General features: G+C 44.7%; 1 protein-coding gene across 1 annotated transcript in view; it reads left to right on the top strand.

Annotated features, from left to right (window-relative positions):
• Positions 1–3,843: 3,843 nt before the first annotated feature.
• Positions 3,844–26,206, top strand: part of KIF5C (kinesin family member 5C) — a 77,984-nt gene continuing 55,621 nt past the window's right edge. The window contains exon 1 of the mRNA XM_038143296.1: positions 3,844–4,068. Within this exon, the coding sequence (XP_037999224.1) occupies positions 3,943–4,068 (126 nt within the window). The 5' untranslated portion in view covers positions 3,844–3,942. The remainder of the gene's footprint in view (positions 4,069–26,206) is intronic.

Here is a 26,206-nt window from a genome sequence, read left to right as displayed (position 1 = left end):
CCAAGATATCAGATTTCCTGCCCGTGGCCGCTGCTGAGGCCCCGGGATCAATGGGATGTGCATTAACGCTGCTCTCCCTGCTGCCAGCTCCCGGCCCTGACAGCACCGCTGGCTGCTCCTTGCACGGAATTGTTCAGCACAGCAGAAATTCAACCTTGCTGCTGCCTCCTGCAGCTCCCTCCCAAATCCAGAGCCCATTCCTGGAGCCTGGCAGCAGTGAAAGGCAGCAATGGTAATGCTGAAATGTTCCCCTGATGCCTCAGCTTCAGCTTTTCTATGTTTCAGCCTCTGTGCAGCTTTAGTGTGCAGCTCTGAGCTTCACATTCAGCGCTGCTGAGCTCTGTGCACAGAGCAGGGAGACAAAACAATTCCTGCTCCAGCTGGGCACCAAGGACAAATGATCCAAAGCTCAGCCCAGGAGCACAAACTGCTGTGGAAGATGTTTTACAGCAACTTCTGTGAGCCACAGAGAAGTCTGACAAGAGGATCCATTTTTACCCCTGAAAGAATTTTCTACCAAGGTCTTTGACACAGAAACCAAGAAAGAAAAAAGGATAAACAAGAGAAACCTGCAGATGCCAACTCCAACGAGCACTTTGTTTGTTTCTCCTGACCAATGAGTAACCTTAGGAGTTTTGTAAGGATGCAGAAAAAGCCTGCATGCTGGAATAAAAACAGGTTGAAGCCTTCTGAAAATGGCGTGTGTTGCTTGGTATTGTCTCCATCTCAGCTACACCAAACAGCGTGGGCTGGAGAGAGAAAACAAGCAGGGTGGGAGTGCCTGGGCTAAAGCTGGAACGGGACAATGAACTGCAAGGTGCAAATGGAGCAGAGCTGAGCCAAGGCAGAGACCCCGGGAGCGCTCGTGCATTTTGGGACCATTTGGGTTCCTCTTGGCTGCAGCCCTGGCTGGGCTCTGGTGCTGCCCGAGGTGGATCCATGGAGGAGATGCTTTGAATGAATCCCTGCTTTATTCTGTGACTCTGCCCAGCCTCTGCTCCAGGGCAGCCTTCCCCATTTCTGTGGGATCACCTCTGTCACAATCCCTGTCCTGCTTTGTCACCTGTCCCCTCCCTGGTTTTCCTGCAGCCTCAACACCTTGGCTTCCCTGCAGAGAAATGGAATTTTCTCATTCCTTTATGAATTCCCAGTCCTCAAGGAAGGGATTTGTTATTCTTTTATTATTCCCATTCGTTATTCTGATATTTTGGGGGTTTACTGAACTGAGGCTGGCTCAGCTGGGGAATTCCTTCAGAAAAGTCAGAACTTGCTGTCAAACCATATCTGATCTGCCAGGATGAGCTGAGCTGGGGGGCTGGGAAAGTGGGAAAAGGAGAGAACATCCAGGTTCTCTTTTTGCGGTGCTGGTAGGGAGGCAATTTTCATATGTTCAGGTGTAAGCTCAAAAAAATCTATCTCTAAGTGGATTTCTTCTAAGTGTACAGCTGAAAAATGACACGGTTTGAGAGGTGAAAGAAATGAATGAAGGTGAAAACAATAAAGTATTTGAGCTCTGCTTTTCTGTATTTTCATGGTTTTTTTATAAAGCAGGGTCTCACCAAAGTGTCCATCCCACCTTCAGGCACCCTGCCCAGCCTGGGAGCAGCTCACAGACCCAAGGAGGTGCTGATCACTCCCAAATCTGCCCGAAAATTCACCTTCCCACCAGGCTGCTCCACCTAATCTGGTAATAAATAGCAGAAATAGCAGCAGCTGGGTGACAATTCAGTGTTGTCTGCACTCAGACAATGCCACATTGTTTGTGACAAAGCTGCTGAGGAGAGATGGCTCTCTGCATTCTTCCTGATGGCAGATTATACCTGCTCTAATAGAAAAATCGAGTTTTGCTTATCTCACTCCAAAATGAGCACTCCATAATGGAGGAAAATAAGGATTAATTCATCCAAAGACTCGTCTTTTATGACTAAGCCTCTACTTGTCATGACTAACAAATTTGCTATTCGGGGTAAAAGCTTGAAACATAAGAGAAATAAAAGGGATAATTGGTAATCCAGGGGAATAAATCCCATTATGTAATAATGGCTTATCACACGCTGCACATTGCTCACTCTCCCCCATGGCACTGCTTTTAGGAAGGGTGTGAGAGGCTTTGTTGCCAGCCTGCTCCTCGCATCCACCTCAGGGCATGACTGGAAGAAAGGGAGATTTCCATCCAAATGCTGCAGGATGGTCCCCCCTCCTCTTAATTGTACAGCTGAGGGTAGTGGAATGGAACTCTGGTGGAAACCAGGAGCTGCTGGAGCTTCTGCAGCTTCCCAGAAGAAATCGTGGATGTCTGGATTCTTCTTTAAGCAGGAGATTCTCGTCGGGAGAAACTGATGGAGCAGGAGGAGGAGACTTCCTGTGGTATTTCAGACTGTTTGGAATCATGTGAGCGCAGGGAAATAAGCGAGCCAGGAGGGAGAGCTGCAGGTGATTTTGGGAGGTAAGGAAGGAGCATTTTCAGGGAAGGAGGACGAGGACAGCCCCCCAGTGAGGAGGAGCAGGCTCCAGGCTGCTTTTCTCAGCTGCTGATTCACCGGCTGCGTCGTGACAGAACTTTGTGTCAACGGAGCAAGGTCAAAGCCCAGAGGCACCGCTGCTTCTGCTGCTCTTCCCAGGAACAGACATGGAGCAATATTTCAGGAAGAATATCCTTTAACCTGGTCACAGATCCAGCTGTGCCAGAGGCAGAGGGAGAAAAACGCTGAGGGGAGATGCCAAGGGCAGCTTTGAGCTTGGAGAGGGGCTCTGTTGGAGCAAAGCCAGAGGATCACCACGAAGCTGGTGTGCAAACTAGAGCACCTTCTATGGAGACAGGCTGGGAATGCTGGGGAGAAGGTTGTTGGGAGAAGGTTTTGTGGAGAGGGCTGTGTGGAGAAGGGTGTGTGCAGACTCCACAGCAGGCTTCCAGCATCTGGGAGAAGCTGGGGAGGGACTAGGGGAAATTTAGTTTAGATAGAAAGAAGAAATCCTTTGCTGTGAAGGTGGAGAGGCCCTGGCACGGGCTGCCTGGGGAAGCTGGGGCTATCCCTGAATCCCTGGAAATATCCCAGGCCAGGCTGGATGGGGCTTGGAGCAGCCTGGGGCAGTGGAAGGTGTCCCTGGAACAGTGGAAGGTGTCCCTGGGGCAGTGTAAAATGCAGTGGAAGGTGTCCCTGAGCAATGGAAGGTGCAGTGGAAGGTGTTTCCAGGGCAGTAGGAGGTGTCCCTGGGCAGTGGAAGGTGTCCGGGGCAGGGGCAGGTGTCCCTGGCCGGTGTAAGGTGTCCCTGGGCTGTGGAAGGCGTCCCCGGGCAGTGTAAGATGTCCTCGGGCAGTGGAGGGGGCAGTGGAAGGTGTTTCCAGGGCAGTGGGAGGTGTCCCTGGGCAGTGCAAGGTGTCCAGAGCAGTGTAAGGTGCAGTGTAAGGTGTTTCCAGGGTACTGGAAGGTGTCCCTGGGGCAGTGGAAGGTGTCTGGGGCAGTGGAAGGTGTCCAGGCCAGTGCCAGGTGTCCCTGGGCAGTGGCAGGTGTCTGGAGCCATGGAAGGTGTCCCTGGCCGGTGTAAGGTGTCCCTGGGCAGTGTAAGGTGCAGTGGAAGGAGTCCCCGGGCAGTGTAAGGTGTTCAGGGCAGTGTAAGGTGCAGTGGAAGGAGTCCGCGGGCAGTGTAAGGTGTCCCTGGACAGTGTAAGGTGTCCCTGGGCAGTGCCAGGTGTCCCAGGGCAGTGCCAGGTGTCCGGGGCCGCGGCAGGCATCACCGGCTGCCCGGCTCCTCTCCAGCGCATCGCGGCGGTGCCGCGGGGGGAGGCGCGGCGGTGGCCGCGCAGCCGCGGCGGTGCGGGGCCGGTGCGGGGCGTGTCGGCGGGCTCTGAGCGGCTGCCCGGGCTCCCGGCCCCGCCCGCCCGGCGGCCCCAGCCCCGCCGCTGCCGCACCTGCCCCGCGCCGCGCCGGGCCCGCCGCCGCCATGGCGGACCCCGCCGAGTGCAGCATCAAGGTGATGTGCCGCTTCCGGCCCCTCAACGAGGCCGAGATCCTGCGCGGCGACAAATTCATCCCCAAATTCAAGGGCGACGAGACCGTGGTCATCGGGGTGAGTCCGCCGCATCCCGCGTCCCGCTGCGGGCGGGGCGAGCGTCCCTCGGCGCGGGCGAGCATCCCTCCCGTCGGGGCGAGCATCCCTCCCGTCGGGGCGAGCGTCCCCCCCGCTCTGCCCCCCGAGCCCTCCCGGAGGGTCCCCCCGATCCCCTCCATTGTTCCCGCAGCCGCGGAGCGGGATGGGGGCGGCGGCGCTGCCCTCGCCCCCCCGGCCGGGCCGGCCCCGACCCAGCAGCGGGGTTCCCCGGGGGCGCCGGGGGTCTCGGGGAGCCGGGGGGCGCGGGGGAGCCGCGGGCTCGGGCGCTGATGTCATGCCGGGGACTGGGCATGCTCGACTGGGGCGGCCGCCCGCGCCTCCGCCGCGCCCCTGCGGCAGCCGCCGGCACCGGAGCCATCCCGGGGCCAGCCCCGCATCCCGGCACCGCCATCCCCGCGGCCCCGGCCGGCACCGCCATCCCCGGCAGCCCCGCAGAGCGGAGGCGGCGCTGAGCAGCGCTGCGGGATGCCGCCCGAGTTCGGGGCTTTTTGTATCCGCGTCGAAAACGATGAAACGAACCCAAATCGCCTCCCCCCCGCCCGGCCCTGCCGCCCCCCGCGCTCCGCTGGGGCTCGGCTGCTCCAGGGCTTTAACGGGAACAAAGGGTCGGGATGCGGCTCCTTCCCTGCCCAGCATCTTCCCTTTCCCTTTCCCCTTTCCCTCTCCTTTTCCTTCTGCTTTTCCCTCTCCTTCTCCTTTCCCTTTTCCCCTTTCCCTCTCCTTCTCCTTTCCCTTTTCCCTTTCCCTTTTCCTCTCCTTTTCCCTCTCCCTCTCCTTCTCCTTTCCCTTTTCCTCTCCTTTTCCCTCTCCCTCTCCCTCTCCTTCTCCTTTCCCTTTTCCCTTTCCCTTTTCCTCTCCTTTTCCCTCTCCCTCTCCTTCTCCTTTCCCTTTCCCCTCTCCCTTTCCCTCTCCTTTTCCCTTTCCCTTTCCCTTTTCCCTCTCCTTTTCCCTTTCCCTCTCCTTTTTCTTCTCCCTCTCCTTTCCCTTTTCCCTCTCCCTTTCCCTCTCCTTTTCCCTTTTCCCTCTCCCTCTCCTTTTCCCTCTCTCTCCCTTTCCCCTCTCCCGGAGCTGGTCCCTCGGCGGGCAGCTCTCAGAAACCCCCAGTGTCTCTTTGGGTGGGGGCTCACGAGCAGATTTTTGGTTTAGTGTCCAACCAGCCTGGTCTGCCGTGCTTTATTCATATATATATATATTATATTATATATAAATATTTCACACACTGGTCATCTGTGACATCTGTTTCACATGCTGCTCATCAATAACGTGTTCCGTGCTGTGCGGTGATGAAGAGACCCTAAAATGAATGCTCAGCACAACTCCTTGCACAATTTGTTAAAATCCTTGCAGTTTGTTAAACCCCAGAATCTGTTAAAATCATTACCAAAACCTTGAGGTCATCAGAAACTTTGCTGGTGAAAGTTGCAGAACAACCTCGAGGAAAAAAAAGAAAAAAAAGGTGAATTATGAGCATAAACAGCTTGCAGTTGTTTGGTTTTTTTTTTTTAATATGAAATGCCCTCTGTCCTGCCAAATTAATTGTCTTTCTGTGCAGGTGAGAGCTGTGGCACCCCCAGCAGCCTGTCAACAATAGAACAATCAGACTGGTTATCAATCTTGGGCAGCGGCAGAGGGCTGCCTTTGGCCACCAGATATTGGGAGGGAAAACGTGTCCGTGCCATTGTGGTGGCTGAGAAACAAATGTCAGCAAGTTCCCCTCCCCCTAAATAAATAAACCCTCAGACATATTAAAAGCAGATTAAAATACAGCCCCTGTAAATCCTCTGCAGTGCTGTGTTTTGAAGAGAATTGGAGTTCAGAATTCCCCCTCTCCCACTCATAATGTGTCTTTGTCTATAAAGTGTCTCTTGGCTGGGAAAACACTGACTGTGATGCTCTGGAAAAGGTTTTTGTGGCTTGCAGGCAGGAGATAATTCCTCTGGTGAGGGTAAAAAAAGGAAAAAAAATAATAACAGCTGGTAATTTCTTACCATGGAAGTAAAAAAAAAATAAATAGAGAGAGACAAGGGAAGTGCATGTGTTTATTGATACAGATGTGTATTTTACGTGGATATTCAGGTTGGGGGATGATTTGCTACTGGAAAAATCTAGTCAGAAGCTTAGAGTTTGCCTTTCCCTTCCTAAGGCAAAAATTGTAATTATTTAGGGTTTTAATCAGCTCCACTAATTCAATATGTCCTCAAATCCAGCCTCTGTTTCCCGAGGAGGAGCCATCAGCTGGAGCTCTGTGGGAAGAGCTGTACTTTGGTGGAGTGGAAGTGAGCACAGAAATCTTCCCTGATTCTTTGTCCTCTTTATTTGCAGCCCTGAGCTCTGGTGTAACTCGATCCCCAGTGGATCCCACTGCAGCAGGAGTGGGAAGTGCTGCTGGGTTTTTTGGGTTTTTTTTTTTATTGTTTCATCGTTCTGGAGTGGCTGCTCTGCTCCAACAAATAATGCCTGGCAGGGGCAAGGAGTCCTGATCTGTGGGAAGGCACCACCAGAGCAGAGTTCCTTCTAGGAAAAGCAGGATTTCAGTCTTCAAAAGCTCTAGGGAGCAAAAATAAACCAGGACCAACCACTTTTTTTTTAGTTTTTTTGTTTTGTTTTCTTTTACTATACCATTTGAAAACACTGCAATGCAGCTTTTATTTTTGATCCATGGAATGGAAAGAGAAGGGTTCTGTTAAAATTTAAAAAACCAAACAAAACTACCAACTTCCCCTCGGAGGAATTATGTCATCATGTAAGAAAAAAAATAAAATATAACTGATGTGAGGGAAGCATCTATTTTTTTTTCCCTGACTAGTAAGTCTGAATAAATTTATTCCTTCCCAGTAAACACGGGGAAGAGGCTTTCTCCCTGAATTTCCCACTGTCATCTCCTGTTACACTTCCCTGGGGCAAAAAAATCACAGATCATGACTTGGTGTTTCTGGGAAGGAGCAGCAAAGGGGGAGAGTTTAACCACTTAGGCGTGAGTTTGCTTAGGCTGGGCTGGGGCTGTGTGAGCAGAGCTGCCCCAGGGCAGAGTCCCGGCTCCTTTCCAGCCGGATGAATCCCTGGGATTGGGGTTTGACCCCGGGTTTGGGGTTTATTTGGTGTCTCCTGTCCAGCTCTGTGTGAAGCGTGGAGGGTGAAAACCTTTTTCCCTTGAGCTCCCCTTTGCTTCAACCAGACAAAACCTCTGTGGTTGCGTTCTGCCAGCAGGTTTAAAGCACAAAAAGCCTTTGGGGTGAGTCTGCCCTGTGAGCAGGGCAGCAAAAGGGGATGAAGGGGATAAACCCAGGGCTTCCTCCTGCGCTTGGCTGCCCAGGAGCCTCCCCGGGCTGCAGCTTGGTTTTCCCTCCCTCCGCAGCCTCAAGGTGACTCTCTGATGGATTGTGTTGGCTGGCAGACCTAAAAATGTGGTTTTCTGCTGGCTTGCTGCTGCTGGGGGAGCGTGGAGCTGTTTGCTGGGGTGGCAGAGCCCAGCGGCTCCTCCAGGTGCTTTCATCCCCGAGCACCTGGCAGGGAAGGATGCTCAGAGCCCCAGCACCTGCTGGGATAATCCCTGCCTTAGCTTCAGGGCCTGGGTTTATCCTGGCTGTGAAATAAATGAGAATTTCGTTGTGGAGGGGGTGGTGTGTTCATGTTTTCACCCCGTTTTTCTGCCTAGGTGGGCAGCAGCCAGCACGGGGCTGGTCCGGGGGGGGTTGTTCAGGCAAACCCCTCCTGGTGGGAAGCAGAACATCCCAAAGCAGCTCGGGGAGCTGGTGTTGTTCCCAGGGAGGCATCAAAGGCTCCCCATCGTGGCTGTCAGCTGCTCTGCTGGCAGGGATTTGTAAAGCCGGGCTTAGCAGGGGCTGCTGAGCTCTGCAGAGTCCGGCTCAGGCAGAGCCTCCCCCTTCCCCTCTCTGCCCATCCCGGGGGGCTCCAGCCCCGGGCAAAGCCAGGAGAGCTGCGGGATCAGGGGCAGGGTCCCCCAGGGCCGGGCTTTATTCCCGGGGGGGGAATTCTGTTGTGTCAGCCCTGAAATATTGCCATAAATAAGTGATGTGGCCCAAAGCAAAGCCAGCGTCTGCTGATCCTCCTGTGCCTGCTCGCTGCTGCTCTGCAGTGCCACGTTCCAGGGCAGGCATTCCTGTGCAGGGCTGAGAGCTGGCTCAGCCCTGGGGGTCCCTTCCAGCTGGGAACATCCTGTGAGAGACGGGAAAACAAGGATTGGTGGCTGATTCCTGTCTGAGCAGGGTTGTGGTTTTGTTTTATTAATTAATTAATTTATTTAATTATTTATTTTTAATGCTTTCTGCTATAAGAAAGCATTAAAGTCTTGTGGAGAGATTCTCGCTTATTTGCATCCCTAAAACCCTAAAATATTTGGCTGTGCCTCATCTTTTGTTCCATACACACCGGTGAAGTCAGCAGAGTTTGTGCACGCTCTAAAGCCCCTCCTGCGCAGAGATCTCTGAGCGCTGTTTAACACTTGTCCCTCTGTGGGTAAAACAGACCTTAGAAGAATAAATAAATCCTTGGGATAATGGCTAAATGGTTAAAAAAATACAAAAATTAAACAACTGCCATGCTGGGAATTTTTTTGGTGTGTGTGTGTGTGCAGCTTTTGCCAAAAGCCAGGTGTCCATCTCTAGCCCAGAGCCACAAGCCCTGTGCCTGTGGAGGATTTGTTCCTGGTGCTCTATAAATAACTGCTGCCAGAAGCTCCTTCTGCATGGGAGACGGGAGCCTGGCGCTTGTGCCTCGGTGGAGAGGCTGGCAGGGGATGGGAGGTGCTGCTCTCCTGGCAGGTCCCTCCATCTGGGAGCCAATCCCTGCTTCTTGTGCTGTTTTCCAGCTCCTCTTTTCCGCTGAGGACTTGCTGGAAAATCCCAGCTCTACAGGGGCAACTGGGAGGGGCTTTAAAGGATTTTATTCCATTATCAGTCTCCAAGAAGGGTGAGACACAAGAGATGTAAAACTCAACTCCATTCCATCAGAACCACCCAATTTCCTGGTGACAGTGCCTTAGAAATGTTTCTCATCTTGTTAGCTTTTGCCACAAAATGCTGCTAATACTTCTACCACAAATCATCATCATCATCATCATCATCATCATCATCATTTCTTGTTATTTTACTTAAATTGTTATTATTATTATTATTATTATTATTATTATTATTATAATTATTATTATTATTATTATTATTATTATTATTATTATTATTATTATTATTATTATTCTCCACGTGGTCTTGCTGCACACTGCATCTTCCACAGTCCTAATTCTCCAAAGTCTCTCTGGTCTTTTTGCCATGCCATCTTTTGAAGCTTGTTTCTGCCTCAGCCTCTCACCTCTCTCTCTCTGTTCCGTTCCTTCCTGAGCCAGCACACCTCAGCTCGGAGTTTAGGCACAATCTTTATTTTTGTACCAACTTTTTTGGCCCGAGGCTGTGTGAGCTTTCAGCCGGGTTTTGGGAGTCCTTCACAAACCCATTTCCCACGAGGACTGAGCAGGGTTTGGTTTGAAAGGAAGAAGGACTTTTTTGGTTTGCTGAGAAGGACTTTTGGGATACAAACATCTGATTTTCTAAGACCTTGCTAAGCCTTCTGATGTTTGCATTCTTGTAACAAACTTTCTCACACAATTTCTGTAAACAACTTATGTTTTGCATTCTTTCATGGAGGAGGAGAGAATTGATGGACTCTTGGTCTGTCCAGTGTCATTGGAGAGGTGGCACTGTCACCCTCCAATCCACTGTCACTTTTGGACAACTATAAATGTTGGAGTCAGAAAATAGAGGTCCCTCTTTTTGTTCACCTGGAGAACAGCAGTGTCCGTGTCGTCTTTCCGTGTCGTATTACGACAAACATCTATTTTTTTTTTCCCCCAATTCCTGGGGAATTGGCATCCTCAGGCAGCTGCCAAAGGCTTTTGTGGGAGCTGTGTGTCCCCCAGTGTCCCTGCACACCCTGGGCCTGTGCTGCAGCCTGGAATCACACTGGCTCTCGCTGCTCTGGCTCGTTCCGGGGTGCGCTGTGCTCGTCCCCCGTGGCTCCGGCGCTCTCAGGTCAGGCTCTTTGCAGAGCTCAGGACTGACAGCTCTGGCTCTGGCTGTGTTTTTCCCTTCGGGATGGTTTTCCTCTGTGAGTACCTCGGTGTTATAAATAAGAAGCTTGACTAGGCCAATATTCAAGCAGCAATCAATTTATTAATTAATGTGGTAAAGTATGAGCAAAACAGCGCTGGGTACAGGGGGGGAAGTTTTCCCTCCAACTGCACACCAATGGTTGGGGTGTACAGATATTTATAGGGGCGCACATAAGCTTTTTTCAGCCGTTTCTATTCCTAATTTTTACGTCACAATTCTAGACACTATTGTGAGTTAGTTTTTCTCAGGATGTACCCCAGAAAGGAGTATTCCCAGATGGTGGGGTCCGACTTCCGAAAGAAGAAAGAGGTCTCCCAGCTGGTGTGGTCCAGACTCCAGATGTGGGCCCACCTTTTAATTGCAAAGACTATAAATCTCATAGCAGTGATGTCCAGCTTCCCTTGGTCGAATCCATCAATCCTTGGGTTGATGTCCATCTTCCTTTCTTAAGCCGCTTTTTACTGTTTTGCTAAGGTGTTGAGATAAGCATATTTCCTTTACATATATTATAAACTTATATTTTCAAAGCTCCTTACTACAAGCAATATTCTAAAAGTATACTTCAAAAGGTTATTATTGCAAAGCTGTTTAATGCTTAGCTACGTGCAGAAAGTTCCTGTCCAGTAGCAACATCCTTAAAGCTTTATTTCAGATGCTATAAAAGTTAATTGCAAACAAAGGATAAGTTCAAAGGCCTTCTTCCATGCTTTACTCCCTCAGTTATTTTTTTTTCTTTTGAATTAATCCTTTAATTGTCCCATGATCAGTTTCCACACATATCACAATCACAAGCACACACGCTGCCTGTGTGTACCTGACACCAAACACAGCTTTGTATCTCACATCGGGAAGGAGCAGAATCCTTTGGGAAAGAGCAAACACAGGGTGGTCCCACTGGCTCTGGATCGCTTTTTTTACTCCCTGCACAAAACCAATTCCATTTACAGCTCTGGCTGCTCAGGGAGCTGCTCCCAGGTTTGAGACCTGAAGCAATTCCTGTGCCCCACACTTGTTTTGTGTGGAAGATTACGAGCAGGAGCCTGAGGAGCTGACTGAGGAGGGGTTTGCTTCTGCTTTTGGATCTTATTTTATTATTATTTCATTAAGAAATGTATTAATTTCTGGTGGCAGAAGCACCGAAGCAAATGTGCCATAACGTCAGTGGAAAAAGGACGTGTTGATAAGGATTTCTCCAAATATTCTCCTTTTCCACCGTGTCTAACCCCAGAACCTCAGGTTTTGGGGTGACTGGCAGCCAGTTCAGCTCCTGGGGTTCTGCTGGAACTGAACCCAATCCTGGGAGGTGTTCCCAAGGCAGGGCTACTTCCCAAGAAGTTTCAAACCCAAACCCTTTTCCGCCTGGCCCATTCTTGCAGGGTTTAAGCCAGTTCTGTGGGGACAGCGTGGTTTGGGGGGGTTTATTTGCTTTTCCTCTGGCTCCTCAGCTGCTCTCCTCCTGGAATGGATATTCCTGCTCTCCCAGGCCTGGCTGGCGGTGGGAGCAGGGATCAATGTGTGTTTTATGGATGGAGCTGCTCCTGTGTTTGCTTTTCTGCTCTCTGAAAGAGCGGTGAGAACTCAGGTGTGAAAATGGCTTCTGTTTATGGATGGTGCTGCTGGAAAGATGATTTACTCCACATTCAAAGCACATTTCCTCACCCCGGCAGTTTCCCTTCTGTGTTTTCTCAGGGCATCTCTTTTCCCTCTTTTCCCAATCCCCTTTGGCCATCCTTCTCCAAACCCATCCTGTCAAAAATATGGATTCTTACTTAAACCTTCAAAACTTAAAACACAGCTGATGGCTTTCAACAAGCTGAATTGTCAAACCACAGGAAAATGGAACTTCAAGCCACTCTGTGTTGTCTTTCCTCCTTTTTTTGGGGGGGATCAGGAGGTTTGAACATTCAGCATCATTCCTGGGTGCAGTCCCAGTCCTTCTCCTTCCCCTGGGATGCACCAATCAACCCTGGGGCTTGGATTTGTTTTGGCAAGTGTTTGTTGAGCCTGGTGCAGTGAGATTTGGGGTTTCTCAGGGTTCTTTGGGGTGCTTTGTGTGCTCCCCTGGAGAGGATTTCCCCCGAGGCTCCCTGCCCCAGGGGAGCTCCTGTGCGTGCTCGGGGTTTCAAACTGAGACTAAAAGGAACAGAATTTTATTCTCTCTGCCAGGAGAACAAAAGCTGTTCAAAAGGAGAAAATCAGGGGGGCAATGCCATTTGTGAGGCTTTAATACTGATCTGCTTTTCTCTTTCTGTAGGAGTTTCTGTGAGGAAACAGGCTGGGGAGGAAAGATGATTTCATTTTGATTTTTTTTGGAGGGTTTTGACTCTGCTGCTGACACCCTTGGCATTATCCTGGCTGTCCATCCTGTTGTCATGAAAATGCCTCGCTTGGGATTTGTTTTCTCCCAAAACCCCTTGTTCTGTGCTGCCTGGGGTGTCTCCAGGTATCCCCAAATATCCCTAAAAACCCCACATGATCCCATTTCCCCCTCAGCTTCCATGCCTGAGGCCTTTCTGGCTAAACCCTGGCTGCTTTAGTTGGATGCAGAAGTTTATTTGGAATTTGGAGTCAATCTTTTCCTCAAAAGATCCCTCCTAGGCAGGGGGGTTTGCTTGTGGTTTGTTTATTCTTCTTAACACCTCCAGGGATGGTTTTGTGTCTGTTTTCGTTGGGTTCTTCGAGCTTGACATGTTTGATCTTAGAGTCACCCATACTTTCCTCCCAAATATTCTCTTTATTTTCCATTTTTTTGCTTCATTTGGCGTTGCTGCAGCCTTTCAAAGGCCAGGTGTGGAGGCAGAAAAGAGATGTGGAGCTGCCCAGTGCTGGTTTGACTCTCTGGATTTGGCTGGGGTGTTGCCAAAGTTTGTTTTTCCAGCTCCCCTGGAAGGTGCACGCGGGATAATGGTGCTTGAGTGCAACTGAAAAAAATGCCTTAATTCAGTTTTTTTTTTTGGGTTCTGCAGCGTGAGAGCATTGCTTTAATAATCCTGGCAAAACAAAGCAAACACAGCAGCAAAAAAATTGCCTCAAAATATCCAAAATGGGAGCCCTCACAGCCTTGAAGGTGTGGGGTCTCAGGCATGGGACTGCTGATGGATTTCTGGTTTTGCCCCATCCATTTCTATGTCTTTATGGCCTTTTTGGATTTGAAAAAAAAAAAATCTTAAAATTTAAAAATGTTCAATTTTTATGGGAAATTCTTGTGATGGCCTTTTTGGATTTGAAAAAAAAAATCTTAAAATTTAAATATGTTCAATTTTTATGGGAAATTCTTGTGATTGTCATCAGATCCCTGTTAAAATAGCAATAATTGGCGACAGGACAGCTCCAGAAAATGCCCGTTCTCCACCTGTGAGGCAGAGCCTGGTTGACACCAAGAACGTGGGATTTTCTTTCCCTCCCCCATGAGAAATGAGTATCCAGAGACAAAAACTTAAATATTTAATAGTATTCTTTGCTGAAAGTGATTCATTTTTTCTGCCTCTGCTGAGAGGATTCCCTTTGCTCTGCCTGGTTGGGATGATGGACAGCCTGGTGTAAAAATCCCTCTCCTGGCTCAGGGGATGGAGAGAACCCTGAAGAACTGGGCTGCTTCTGAAGCTGCTGCAGGACATTCCTCCCCCACGAGGAAGATTCGAGACCAAAACCGCATTAAATGACCCCAAGACCTTCAACAACTTCTTTTTTCACTACCAAACATCCCCGAATTTCTGAGATACTCTCGCCATGGCAGCATTTTCCACTCGGCAAAATACGATTTTGGCAGCTCCTGAGCTGAAAACCTCAGGTTCTGAGGGGTGAAAGGTGAATTTCAAAGCCACCCTGGTACCCGGGAATTATCCTGGCTCTGAGTTATTCCCCCACGCAGGAGAAGCTGAGCAGGAGAGTTCTCTGAATTGGGGGAACTGGGTTAGGGAGTATTTTTAGCCAGGCTGTTGCAGAAGTTGGGTTTTTCTGCAGCTGTAATCTCTTTTTTTTTCCTTTCCCTGCCTGCACTGCTGCAATCTCTGCTGGATTTACAGCAGGGAGAGGGGGGTGATGCTGCGGCTCCTCCCAGGGCTGGGCAGGTCTCACCTCCTTCACTGGGGGAGGATCTGCCAAAAATCCTCCCAGAAAATCACCTGGGCTTTTGGTAATGCACCTGCAGTCACATCCATCCTCTGCTTCTCTCTCCCATGGCCTTTTAGCCCATAATCTCCTTTTATTTTATGGATTCTAGTCTATATTTTATATATTCTATTCCATATTTTACATATTCTACTCTATATTTTACATATTCTATTCCATATTTTATATATTCTATTCTGTATTTTATATATCCTATTCCATATTTTACATATTCTAGTCTATATTTTACATATTCTGTTCTATATGTTATATATTTTTTCCATGTTTTACATATTCTATTCTATATGTTATATATTTTATTCCATATTTTACATATTCTATTCTATATTTTACATATTCTATTCTGTATTTTATATATCCTATTCCATATTTTACATATTCTATTCTATATTTTACATATTCTATTCTATATGTTATATATTTTATTCCATATTTTACATATTCTATTCTATATTTTACATATTCTATTCCATATTTTACATATTGTATTCTATATTTTACATATTCTGTTCTATATGTTTTATATTTTTCCATATTTTACATATTCTATTCTATATTTTATATATCCTATTCCATATTTTACATATTCCATATTTTACATATTCTATTCCATATTCATTCTATTCCATATCCCATTCCATATTTTACATATTCCATTCTCCCTCTCACCTTTTCTATTACTTTCCCCCTCTCTCCTTTCATTACTTTTCCTCTCTCCCCTTCTCAATTACTTCTCACCTTTCCCCTTTTCCCTTTCCACCTTCTCCCCCATTATTTTTCATCCCTTTCTCCTTCCTCCTTCTCTTTATCTCGCTTTTTGCCTGATTTTCTCCTCTCAGGACCTCTCCCTGTGCTTTTTTTTGGTTTTTCCCCCCTTCCTGGGCCACCCACAAGTTCCCAGGGTGGAGCTGCTGTCCCTGGGTTTGCTTATTCCCCCTTGCTGGCATCTTTCCCAATTTAACTCCCGAGCAAGAGCAGCTCGGCGCTGCCAACCCATCCGAAAAGCAGGATTAATCTCAGTGCGCAGGAGCACGTGGAGGAGCATTTTCCTGGAGAAACAGAACAAACGTTTGTTTGTGTTGCTGGTGGAGGATTTACTCCCCGCGCGGCTGGCTGATCTGCTGGGGATTATGGAGGAAATTCAGCCCAAAACTTCAAACAGAGCTGCTGCCGGCAGCAGAAATGACTGATGATTATTTCTGTGCCCCGGGTGGGGCTGGGGCCGTGCAGGAGGAATGGAATGGGGGATGGATCACAATGGGTCACTAAATATGGGATATTGGTGTTTTCCTTAAAATGAGCCGCTCCTTATTGTAGTTACTTTATTAATTTTATTTATCTATATCTATATCTATATCTATATCTATATCTATATCTATATCTATATCTATATCTATATCTATATCTAATCTATATCTATATATATATATATTCATACATTCTATAAATATATATTTTAGTAATATATATTATTATATAATAATATGCCATATAATATACATTACTATAACATTGTTATTATAATGCTATTTTATATATTATATTATATTATATTATATTATATTATATTATATTATATTATGTTATTATATTATATTATATTTATTTTGATTTTTATATTAATAATATATATTATAAATATAGGATATTCTTGTTTTCCATAAAAGGAGCCATTCCTTATTGTATTTATTTTATTAATTTTATTAATATATATATATATATATTCATACATTCTATAACTATATATTTTTAGCAATACATATTATTATATGATAATATGCCATATAATATACATTACTATAACATAGTTATTATAATGCTATTTTATATATTATATTATATTATATTATATTATATTATATTATATTATATTATATTATATTATATTATTTATATTTATAATATATATTATAAATATAGGATATTCTTGTTTTCCTTAAAAGGAGCCATTCCTTATTGTATTTATTTTATTAATTTTATTTATTTTATATATATATATATATATATATATATATTCATACATTCTATAACAATATATTTTTAGTAACACATTATTATATGATAATATGTCATAAAATATATATTACTATAACATTGTTATTATAATGATATTTTATATATTATATTATATTATATTATATTATATTATATTAATAATATATATTATAAATATGGGATATTCTTGCTTCCCTTAAAAGGAGCCATTCTTTACTGTATTTCTTTTATTTATTTTATTTATATACATATTCATACATTCTAAAAATATATATACTTAGTAATATCTATTATTATATGATAATATATGCCATATAATATATATTGCTACAACATTATGTTACCATAAGGTTATTTGATATATTATATTATATTTATATTAATAATATAGATTGTAAATATGGGATATTCTTGTTTTCCTTAAAATGAGCCATTCTTTATTTTATTTATTTTATATATATTTATATATTTATATATTCTATAAATATATATAGTAATATATATTATTATATGACAATATATACTATATAATATATGTTACTATAATATTATGTTATTATAGTGTTATTGTTACATTATCTATTATATATATAATATAATATAAATATGGAATATTTGTGTTTTCCTCAAAATGAGCCATTCTTTATTTTATTTATAGTATATAATATATAATATATAATATATAATATATAATAAATATATAATATATAATATATATCATATATAATATATTATATATTATATTTTATTATATAATATGTAAAACACATCATTGTAATATTGCATTATATATTACAATATATACAGTAACATATTATATTATATGTTAATATAATGCTATTGCTATATATTATATATATTATATATCATAATATTATCACAAGATTTCATATTTTTATTATATTACCATAATATTGTATATAATATATATTAATATATTAATTTAGCAGGGATGCAAATCTGAAATACTCTGTGTTCCTCCTGGTAACTGGTGCAGAAATGGAGGAAGCAGCAAATCTTGTATTAATTAACTCTTATATCGAATAAACAGCAATGCTATTGCTATATATTACTTATTACATATTACATATTACACATTATATATTATATATTATATATTATATATTATATATTATATATTATATATTATAATATTATCACAAAATATTATATTATTATATTATCATCGTGTTATATATCATATGTATTAATATATTAATTTAGCAGGGATGCAAATCTGAAATCCTCTGTGTTCCTCCTGGTAACTGGTGCAGAAATGGAGGAAGCAGCAAATCTTGTATTAATTAACTCTTATATCTAATATATAGCAATGCTATTGCTATATATTATCGATTATATAATATATATATAATAATATAATATTTTCAAAAAATATTATATTACCATGGTATTATATATCATATGTATTAATATATTAATTTGCCAGGGATGCAAATCTGAAATGCTCTCTGTTCCTCCTGGTAACTGGTGCAGAAATGGAGGAAGCAGCAAATCTTGTATTAATTAATTTTTATATTATATAGATATAAAAAATAGCAATGCTATTGCTATATATTATATATTATATATTATATATTATATATTATGTATTATGTATTATGTATTATATATTATGTATTATATATATAAAATATAATATTATCACAAAATATTATATTTCCATAGTATTATATATGTATTAATATATCAATTTACCAGGGATGCCAATCTGAAAAGCTCTCTGTTCCTCCTGGTAACTGTTCCTGCTCCACCCCGGGCTTTGGGAATCCTGCCGCAGCAGCAGATCCCTGCTTCCAGCAGGGATCAATGGAATATTCCCCCACATTCCAGCTTCCAGCCCCTCCGTTTGGGGGCGAGGAAGGGAAATGCATTGTGAGTTTAGGCGCGGTCTCTGGTGACAGGAGCTGCAGCCGGGAGCCAGGGCACTGTCCCCTGAGCTCTGCCTGCTCTGCTCGGACGCGGGGGCTGGAAACGATGGAGGCTCTTCCCCTCTCCTGGAGCTGGGAATGGCTGGGATTTGCAGTCCTGGAGGGCAGAGGAGAATAACCTGGATAATCTGCAGGGGTGATGGTGGGAGGAGAGCAAAGCTCTCTGCGGAGGGGCCCTGTCCATGTCCTGAGCTCTGGCTCTGCCCAGGGAAAGGTTTGGGGGCACAGGGGTCAGGATCGAGTCCCTGCAGGAGTTCTTCCCTCGGGATTCACCCTCACAATAAATTAGGCTCTGGATGAATCCCGGGATAATGCACCCAGAGCCAGTGTTGGAATCTGAACTGTCAGGAATTTTGGGGTTGTAAGCTAAAGCTTCGAATTAAACTCAGGATTTGGTCTGAGACCTTGGAAAAGGCTCCCAAACGGAGGGGTGAGAAGTGAGAATGTGGATTTAGAGTTTAAAGTAGAAACACATATAGCATTTCTAGAGTCTGTTTCTAGTGTGTGTACAGTTTCTATAGTGTTTTTCTAGTGTATTTCTAGTTTCTATAGTATATTCATTTTCTAGAGTGTATTCCTACTGTATATATAGTTTCTATAGTATACTGATTTTCTATAGTGTATTTATAGTGTATGTGTATGGTTTCTATAGTGTATTTCTAGTGTGTGTATAGTTTCTGTAGTGTATTTATTTTCTACAGTGTATTTATAGTATATTTACAATTTCTAGTGTTTTTCTAGTGTATGTATAATTTCTGTAGTGTATTTTCTATAGTGTAATTCTAGTGTATTTATAGTTTCTCTAGTATATTTATTTTCTAGAGTGTATTTATAGGGTATGTAGAATTTCTATAGTGTATTTCTAGTGTATGCATAGTTTCTGTAGTATATTTATTTTCCATAGTGTATTTATAGGGTATGTAGAATTTCTATAGTGTATTTCTAGTGTGTGTATAGTTTCTATAGTGTATTTATTTTCTAGAGTGTATTTACAATGTATGTAGAATTTCTATAGTATATTTATTTTCTAGAGTGTATTTATAGTGTATGTAGAATTTCTATAGTCTATTTCTAGTGTATGTATAGTTTTCGTAGTATATTTATTTTCTATAGTGTATTTCTAGTGTATGTATAGTTCCTATAGTATATTTATTTTCTATAGTATATTTATAGTGTGTGTATGGTTTCTATAATGTATTTACAGTTTAAGGCAGAAACTGAGTAAAAGAAAGCTTGGAGTTTCAGAGTTTAAAATAGAAAAACATAAAGTGCAGAGGTAAACAAAGAAATTAGAATGCAGTACTCTTTGTGTGTCATAACTTAATTAGCTAAGAAAAATCACACTGTAGCATGAGTCTATAAGATGAAATATTTAAGAATTATGTCAAAACCATAAATTCTTGTTGGCAGTGTTTTATTAATCAATAACTCCTTGAAAAGTCTTGTAACTGGGAGTCTTGTGATCTTCAGAGCCATGCAGTGAAGATGTGAGCTGAACACACCCTCCCCAGCTGTGCAGAAGATAAAAACAAACCACAGCACCAAAACCAGCTCAGCAATCCCATCTGGAATTCCCCCCAAAATTCCCCACGGGTGAATTATCCCGCCTGGGAGATGCTTTCCCTGCAGGGGGGTGCAGGGATGTCCCTGTGCCCCCCCCTGCCCCGGGCTGGATTTGGCTCCACGCTCAGGATCCCATCACAAATCTGAGCCACCCCCCGAGATCTGCCAGGGGTGGGTTTAACAAAGCTGAGATTAGCACATGGCCCAGCCGGGATGGGGCTGGGATGCTGCAGCTCCTGGGGGCTTCCCCCAAATCTGCTTTGTGTGGGAACCTCCACCTGCTCTGCTTTTTTTGGGATATCCTAAACCCTGCTCCACCCATGACCTCAGCCCCGCGGTGGCCCTGGCTGACCCTGCTTCCTCTGCTGCTCCAGGACGGGTTTATTTTCCTGCTGGGAAATTCTGCTTTTGTGAGAAGGAAACCATAAATAACGACAAAACCACAGTGGTTTGAGACGAGTTTCAAAGTGCTGAATTTTGATAGGATAGACAATGATGGGATTTAGGTTGGAAAAGACCTTGATGATGATTGAACCCGGCCCTTCCCCAAGGAATCCACCACTGCCCCATGTCCCCAGATGCCACATCCACACGGATTTAAATCCCTCCAGGGTGAGGACTCCACCACTTTCCTGATCACTTGGTCACCTTTTCTGGGCAGAAACTTCTCCTGATGTCCACTGCTCTCTTTTCTTTCTCAATTTCTCCCCTGTTCATTAATTCCTTCTCGTAATTCCTCAGGCTTGATGAATTATGGCACCTTTCTTTCCCTTTTCTTCTACAGAGAATATCTCTCTGCCTTTTCTGTCAAAACTATTAATTTGCATGCTTTTATAATCAAAATAAATTCCCAAATTCTCCTCTCCCATTGCTGTAAGGGACTAGGTCTGAACTGCTGGGGCCTGGGAAAAACTGGAGAAAATTTGGATTATTTTGAGTCTGGCAGTGACTTGGTTGCACCAGTGCAAGCCAATAATGATGACAGAGCTGCTGCTCTGAGTATTGCTGTGTCAGAACTAGGCAAAAATGTTGCTCAAGAGGGTTTTTTTTATAGCTGCCTTTGTTTTGGGAGATCTTTCTACTTCCTTTTGGGAAGAGTCTTTTTTCCAGGTCGTGCATCAAGGTGGAAATAATGAAATCATTATTTAATTTAAAATAATTCCCAAATAATTGATTTCCTGAGTTATAGTTCCACACCCAAATAAAAAGATGCTTTCTGAGGGGGGGATTTCTTGCAAGGAGTTAAAAGTTCTTCCTGCTGGCAGAAAGAAAAGTGGATCACTGGCCACGAGCCAAACTCCAGCAGCTCCACAGAAATATTCCCAAGGGAAATCAATAATTAAGCCCCCCCCGCAAAAGTAATGCTGGGTTTGACTCCACTTGCTCTGCAGTGCCTGCTCACACAGGGCTGCTTCCTTTCATTTATTTTCCAAATGAGTTTTAGGAATATTACCAAGACTTGGGGATTTTAGGGTTTTTTGACGCTTTGGTTTAGCTGGGTAGTGTATTCAGGTTATTCTGGATAAATTTCCTTATTCTGGATATATTTCCTTATTCTTTTTCCTTCCTTATTCCTTTTCTTTCCTTTTTCCTTTTCCTTTTTCTTCCTTTTTCCTTTTCCTTTTCCTTTTCCTTTTTCCTTTTCCTTTTCCTTTTCCTTTTTCCTTTTTCCTTTTCCTTTTTCCTTTTCCTTTTTCCTTCCTTTTTCCTTTTCCTTTTCCTTTTCCTTTTCCTTTTCCTTTTCCTTTTCCTTTTCCTTTTCCTTTTCCTTTTCCTTTTCCTTTTCCTTTTCCTTTTTCCTTTTCCTTTTCCTTTTCCTTTTTCCTTTTCCTTTTCCTTTCTTTTTCCTTTTCCTTTTTCCTTTTCCTTTTCCTTTTTCCTTTTTCCTTTCCCTTTCCCTTTCCCTTTCCCTTTCCCTTTTTCCTTTTCTTCCATTTTCTTCCCTTTTCTTCCCTTTTCCCTTTTCCTTCCTTTTCCCTTTTCTTTTCCTTCCCTTATTCTCTGTCTTTCAGGGATTCTGAGCTTTCACCCACTGGGTGATTTGCTGCCTTTTCCATGTTTTTATGGGGCGGGCTGGCACAGAAGAGGGATTGGGATGGCAGCAGCATTTCCTGAGCCAGTACAGCTGAATTTTGCTGCTTTTCTGACCTGCTTTTATTTTCTCCACTCGTTTTCAACCATGTTTTCAATTCCCAGCAGAGATAAATGGCTTTAGGAGAGAGGGATCCCGTTTATTTCTTGGGCTTTACCAGCAGCAACCACCTTAAAGCTGCAGCATCCCTGTGAGTTGTGGGGAAAAGAATTCCCTCCATCGGAAAAATTCTCTGGAATCCCAGGGGGAATTTGCAGGGCCAGCAATTTATCCCCCTTGGGAGTGCAGGGAGCCTTTGTGGGCTCTCCCTTTTGAGAGGGAACAGGCTGTAATTCCTGCTCTGCAGCTGGAGGGAAGGATTGGCATTTATTCCACCTTCCCAGGGAGAGCTCCGTGCCTCCACTCCCCAAAAGCACAGGGAGGGATTGCTTTGAACAATTCCATCCTCCAGGCCTGCAGTTTTCCATCTTTTATTTATAAACCTTCTCCTGGAAGAGCACTTGGGGTGCTGGGAACTATCTGGGAAATAATTCCCATTAATTAATCTGCTCCACCTCACGTGGCTCCGTTACCTGGCAGAAACTGGGGCCATAAATTTGGGGTGTGGGGTGCCCTAAATCCCCTCTGGGGTCAGCCCAGCTGCACCCACCAGCCTCCTTGGCCTGAGCACAGGGCCATGGGTTTTTGGGGTTTTTTTTTGGTTAAGGTTGGAATTAAATATGTGAGACAGTATTTTTTGTTTGGAGTCAGATATTTATTAGTTTATATTTATATTGCAGTTTTACAAGCTGTGAGTTTTACAGAACTTTCTTCTAACAAGGTGAAAATGGAGGTGTATCTTTCTTTCTATGAGACTTTTTAAGGATAAACTAACTAAGAAATGACATTTAAATTATTTTTATTTTTAACTTAATAACTGAGTACTTGTGTTCTGTAATATGGACTTCTTAATTTAATTACACAATATTACTTGAGCTTATGAAGAAGGAGTTGTCTCTGCCCCTCCCAAGCTGCACAGCCAGGGCTGGAGGCCACCCTGGGGGTCCCAGGGGATTCATCCTGGAATTCCAGCAGGGCTTCCCACCCTCAGCAGGAGCTCTGGGCGCTGGGCTCTCCTCATTTCCTCTCCCTGGGGAATTCTGGGGAGTTGAGGATTGTGGTGTTTGTGGGGAGTTGGGGTTTGTGGCGTTTGTGGGGAGTTGAGGATTTTGGTGTTTGTGGGGAGTTCAGGTTCGTGGTGTTTGTGGGGAGTTGAGGTTTGTGGGGAGTTGGGGTTTGTGGGGAGCTGGGGTTTGTGGTGTTTGTGAGGTCCCCAGCACGAGGGAAGAGGTGAGAATGTGACTCCATGTTCTCAGAAAGCTGATTTGGTATTTTATGGTGTTATATTATATTATAGAATGCCATCCTGAACTATACTAAAGAATAAAGATACTTACAGAAGGCTTAACAAGAAAGAGAATGAAAACTCCTGACTGACTCAGAGAGTCCAGCACGGCTGCTGGTGATTGGTCACTAAATTAAACAATTCCCACGGAGCCAATCAAACATTCACCTGTTTGTAAACAGTGTCCAGGCCACATCCCAGAGCAGCAAAATGAGATAATATTGCTTACATTTCTGTCTGAGGCTTCGCAGCTCCCCAGGAGAAGAATCCTGGGCAAAGAGGATTTCTCAGAAAATATGGCAGTGCCAGAGGTTGATTTATTTATTTATTTATTGATCAAAGCAGGAAATGTGTTTGGTTATTTTGAATTTCTTTCACTGAGCCTCCATTAGCTTCTGGTGACGGCGCTGCTCTGAGACGTTGCTTGGGGTAAATTTGGGGTTTATGGTGAAAATCCTTTTTTGTGCTTGTGAAATCCTCTTTGTTTTTTATTTTTTTAAATGCCTTTAAACCCAAAGAAGTGAAGTAATGATTGGCAATATGTCTGAACAGGATTGCTGGTGGTATCCAGGGGCCAGAGCAGAATCTCTCTGGCTGTGGCTGCAATTCAGCAGGAATTGTGTGGGTGGCTCAGAGCACTTATCCCAGCCATTATGCACAAGTTAATGGAACAGATTGTCAGGGGGGCTGCTGGAAGGAAGGGAAACGTGATTTATGGATGGCAGATAATGCACTGCATGTCATGAGAAACTTTGGAAAATAATATATGGAGCGCGCCGATAAAACCATTGGCGTCGCTCAGAAAGCAACATTTTCTTTCTGGCTGCTTGTTTGCTTGAGTTGCTGCCTGATTTTGGTATTTAATGCAGGATGAGTTACATCTGAAACAAAAAAGGGGAAAAAGCAGGCAGTTGTGTCACTTGTGAAGGTGACAATAGGGAGAAAAGGGCTGAAAATCGGGATTTTCATGGTTGCTCATTCTGCCTTCTGCTCTGGGGCAAACCCCTTGGATCTGGAGGGTGTTGCCTTTGTAGGGTGGATGTGGCTTTTGTTGCCCTTGAGGAAAACCTGTCAGAAAGGAAGAGATTACAATAATCAGCCCAACAGCCCCACAAAGCTGGGTGGATGTGGCAGCGAGGAGCTGGGGGCGCAGAAGGAAGGCTCGGGAAGATCCCAACATTTCTCCAACATCAGAGACCCAGCCAGGAACTCCTGGACAAAAAAAAAAAAAGATGAGGATTAATGTAGGTTTGAAGCAAAAAACCCTCCCAAAACCCCCCAGCTGCTGTCATGGTGTGCAGTCAGGGAAGATGCTCTGTGATCCCCCACATTCCTTTATTTCCTTCAGATTTTTCCAGCCTTTCAGCTTCCCAAAAAAAACTACTCCTAAGGAGGAAACCTGACCTGTGGAGCACATTTATGGACTGCTGTTTTGCATTTGCAGCCTTTCAGCCTGGGCAGATAATTCCCATTTGCAGGCAGTGCCTCTTCCAGCTGCAAGGGGCACAATTTGGATACAGTTGCTTTTTTTTTTTTGAGGCTCTCTGGCATTCCAGGTGTGGGATGCTCTGTGGAAGGGCTGGGTTGGTGGCAGCAGAGGATGAAAGGATGTTTGAGGTTGTGTATTAGTCGGATTTTTGGCCTGGAGCTTGGGATGAGAAAATGGGGGTGAGGAGGTAAAATTCTGAGAATCTGGAAATGATTCTGGAATATTTGGGCCCTGCTCCTGCTGGGAGTGCAGAGCTTTGGCTGGCTGGGAGCACCCCAGAGTGGGAAGGTGTGGAGAGACAGAATTTGGGGTGGGTGCTGGCTGCTCCCCCATTTTCTTGGGAATGGGGGAGATCTGGAATCAGGAGTCACCTCTTGTGTCTTCCAAGGGGGTCCTTGGGCGGCCCCAAACCTGGGAATTATCTCCTGAACCGCTTGGAGATGCCCTCCTCATCCTGGACCTCCAAACCCCCAGGCTGAAGCAGGGTCACACATCACAGGCACGCCCTCCCTGCCTCCTTCTCCCCGAGCGGAAGGAGCAGGAGCTTGTCACCCTGATTTTTTAAGACTTTGCTAAACCTTCTGATGTTTGCATTCTTGTAACAAACTTTCTCACACACAGTTCTGTAAACAACTTATATTTTGCATTCTTTCATGGAGGAGGAGAGAATCTATGGACTCTTGGTCTGTCCAGTGTCATTGGAGAGGTGGCACTGTCACCCTCCAATCCACTGTCACTTTTGGAAAACTATAAATGTTGGAGTCAGAAAATAAAGGTCCCTCTTTTTTGTTCACCTGGAGAGCAGCAGTGTCCGTGTCGTCTTTCCGTGTCGTATTACGACAGGAGCTCCTGATGGGATCTCTGGAAGTGGAATCGAAGCGTGACAAAAACGGGGAATTGAGCAGAGCCTCGCTGCAGTGGCACTGGTGGCACCTCCCTGGGCTGAAGTTGTGTTCCAGCCACCTGCTCAGCTTTGAAGGGGTTCATTTGTCCTGGTTTCCACATCACCTCGTTAGTGGCGCCTCGGCAAAGGGGGAACACCAGGAGCTTTGATGGGACGTGAGGAGGATGCTGCGCATCCGTGCTGGAAAAAGGATTCGTGTTTTAAATGGAAATACCGTGCCGGGGTGGGGCTGGGGGGAGCAGAGCTGGCTCTGAAGGATTGCTCACCCTTTGAAGTGTCACAAAAACCTGGTTGTAGGGCTGCGTGTGGCTTGTAAGCAGTGACAGTCGTCGCAAGGAGGGATCAAGCTTTTCTGGGAGCGCGACGCCGTGTATCCGTGTGGGAATGTCAGTCCTGGTGCCACTTGGGAATCAGGGAGCTCAGGGCTTGGGGTGACACCAGCCCCTCCCAAAATGTCACTGTGGGGT

This window comes from Motacilla alba, chromosome 7, assembly GCF_015832195.1.
Source record: "Motacilla alba alba isolate MOTALB_02 chromosome 7, Motacilla_alba_V1.0_pri, whole genome shotgun sequence".
Lineage (NCBI taxonomy): Eukaryota > Metazoa > Chordata > Aves > Passeriformes > Motacillidae > Motacilla > Motacilla alba.
This window is presented reverse-complemented; position numbering and strand designations above follow the sequence as displayed.